The sequence below is a fragment of the Babylonia areolata genome, chromosome 12 (assembly GCF_041734735.1).
Source record: "Babylonia areolata isolate BAREFJ2019XMU chromosome 12, ASM4173473v1, whole genome shotgun sequence".
NCBI lineage: Eukaryota > Metazoa > Mollusca > Gastropoda > Neogastropoda > Buccinidae > Babylonia > Babylonia areolata.
Window position 1 is genome coordinate 19,653,605 of NC_134887.1, and position 2,500 is coordinate 19,656,104.

General features: G+C 41.4%; 1 protein-coding gene across 1 annotated transcript in view; it reads left to right on the forward strand.

Moving 5' to 3' along the window:
* Positions 1-2,500, forward strand: part of LOC143287855 (UPF0764 protein C16orf89 homolog) — a 28,583-nt gene that overhangs the window by 16,119 nt on the left and 9,964 nt on the right. The window contains exon 6 of the mRNA XM_076596093.1: positions 666-861. Within this exon, the coding sequence (XP_076452208.1) occupies positions 666-861 (196 nt within the window). The remainder of the gene's footprint in view (positions 1-665; positions 862-2,500) is intronic.

The window sequence follows — 2,500 nt, forward strand, 5'->3', positions numbered from 1 at the left end:
TATGCGTGGAGGGTGAATAGGGAATCAACGCTAGGGAAAATGGAAACGTTATAAACGCCAACATCAAACAACTATAACATCTATAACAAATGTCCTTTTGGACTACGCAGCAAACCTTCTGCAACAACAAATAACATATTGGAATTGTTGATAAAACATTCAAAAGACTTTTGGTAAGTGTGTGTGTATGTGTGTGTGTGTGTGTGTGTGTGTGTGTGTGTGTGTGTGTGTGTGTGTGTGTGTGCGCGTGCGTGCGTGCGTGCGTGTGTTTCAAATAGGTTCATTCACAAATAGGCCTCAGCCCTAAGTGAAGGGGTTAACATGAACATAGCGCAACTCAATAAAACAACACAAGCAAACAAGCATGAATGCATACAACAAAACATAATCATATTCATTTCTTAAGAGAGAGAGAGAACACTGAACGCTGAACGACTGAGAGAGAGAGAGAGAGAGAGAGAGAGAGAGAGAGAGAGAGAGAGAGAGAGAGAGAGAGAGAGAGAGTTTCTGTTCATTCGTTCAGGAAACACATAAAGACACCAAGAGAGCGAAACAGACAGACACACAGACAGACAGACCAACACAGAACAAAGCGATTGCTTTGTTGACTGAACCATCGATGATAAACTCATCATTTTTTTTTTGTTACCCTGTAATTTCAACAGTGCTGGTATGTGGTACCCTCGGCTTCGAGAACTTCATGCGATCTGATTGGATGCGGATGGTGCTGACGTGGCAGAAGCCGACTGGCTGCTTCTCCGAGGACAATCCTCTCATCCTGCAGACTGTGGGACGGCTGGTGGAGGCCCAGGAAAAGGAACGACAACTCATGGAGGATTTGAAAATGGAGAGCGCTATGATGTGAGTGTATTGAGTTTGAATTGATTGATAACGATGAAGGCGATGGGTGATGGCACTGATTGTGATGCTGATGCTGATGCTGATCACAGCAATATCAATAGATTGAAAATAATAACGATACCAAATACTGCTACTATTACCACTACTGCTACTACTACTATCACCACCACCACCACCACCACCACTACTACTACTGCTGTTGCTTCTGCAACTACTACTACTACAACTATAGTGTGCCATATAAGTATCTGTTATTATTATATTTATTATTATTATTATTATTATTAGAGTAGCGACAAAAGCATGAAGAAGAAGAAGACAAGAAGAAGAAGAAGAGCAACGACAACAGCAGTGATAATGACCACCAGGGACAGCTGGTCAATACAAGGTGTTCAGAGAAGACCAGCAGTGGGGCAACAACACGAGAGGAAGAAGAAGATTTTTTTATCATGATGATGATGAAGGAGGAGAGGATGAAGAAGAGGAAGAAGAAGATTGTGATGACGATGGCAAAGAAGAAGAAGAAGAAGAAGAAGAAGATTGTGATGACGATGGCAAAGAAGAAGAAGAAGAAGATTGTGATGACGATGGCAAAGAAGAAGAAGAAGAAGAAGAAGATGAAGAAGAGGAAGAAGAAGATTGTGATGACGATGGCAAAGAAGAAGAAGAAGAAGAAGAAGATTGTGATGACGATGGCAAAGAAGAAGAAGAAGAAGAAGAAGAAGAAGAAGAAAAAGAAGGGGGAGAAGAAGAAGAAGAAGAGGGAGGAGGAGGAGGAGAAGAAGGACGAGAAGAAGAAGAGGGAGGAGGAGGAGGAGAAGAAGAAGAAGAGGGAGGAGGAGGAGGAGGAGGAGGAGAAGAAGAAGAAGAAGAAGAAGAAGAAGAAGAAGAAGAAGAAGAAGAGCAACAACAACAGCAGTGATAATGACCACCAGGGACAGCTGGTCAGTACAAGGTGCTCAGAGAAGACCAGCAGTGGGACAACAACACGAGAGGAAGAAGAAGATTTTTTTATCATGATGATGATGAAGGAGGAGAAGATGAAGAAGAGGAAGAAGAAGATTGTGATGACGATGGCAAAGAAGAAGAAGAAGAAGAAGATTGTGATGACGATGGCAAAGAAGAAGAAGAAGAAGAAGAAGAAGAAGAAGAAGAAGAAGAAGAAGAAGAAGATTGTGATGACGATGGCAAAGAAGAAGAAGAAGAAGAAGAAGAAGAAGAAGAAGAAGAAGAAGAAGATTGTGATGACGATGGCAAAGAAGAAGAAGAAGAAGAAGAAGAAGATTGTGATGACGATGGCAAAGAAGAAGAAGAAGAAGATTGTGATGACGATGGCAAAGAAGAAGAAGAAGAAGATTGTGATGACGATGGCAAAGAAGAAGAAGAAGAAGAAGATTGTGATGACGATGGCAAAGAAGAAGAAGAAGATTGTGATGATGATGGCAAAGAAGAAGAAGAAGATTGTGATGACGATGGCAAAGAAGAAGAAGAAGAAGATTGTGATGACGATGGCAAAGAAGAAGAAGAAGAAGAAGATTGTGATGACGATGGCAAAGAAGAAGAAGAAGAAGAAGAAGAAGAAGATTGTGATGACGATGGCAAAGAAGAAGAAGAAGAAGATTGTGATGACGATGGCAAA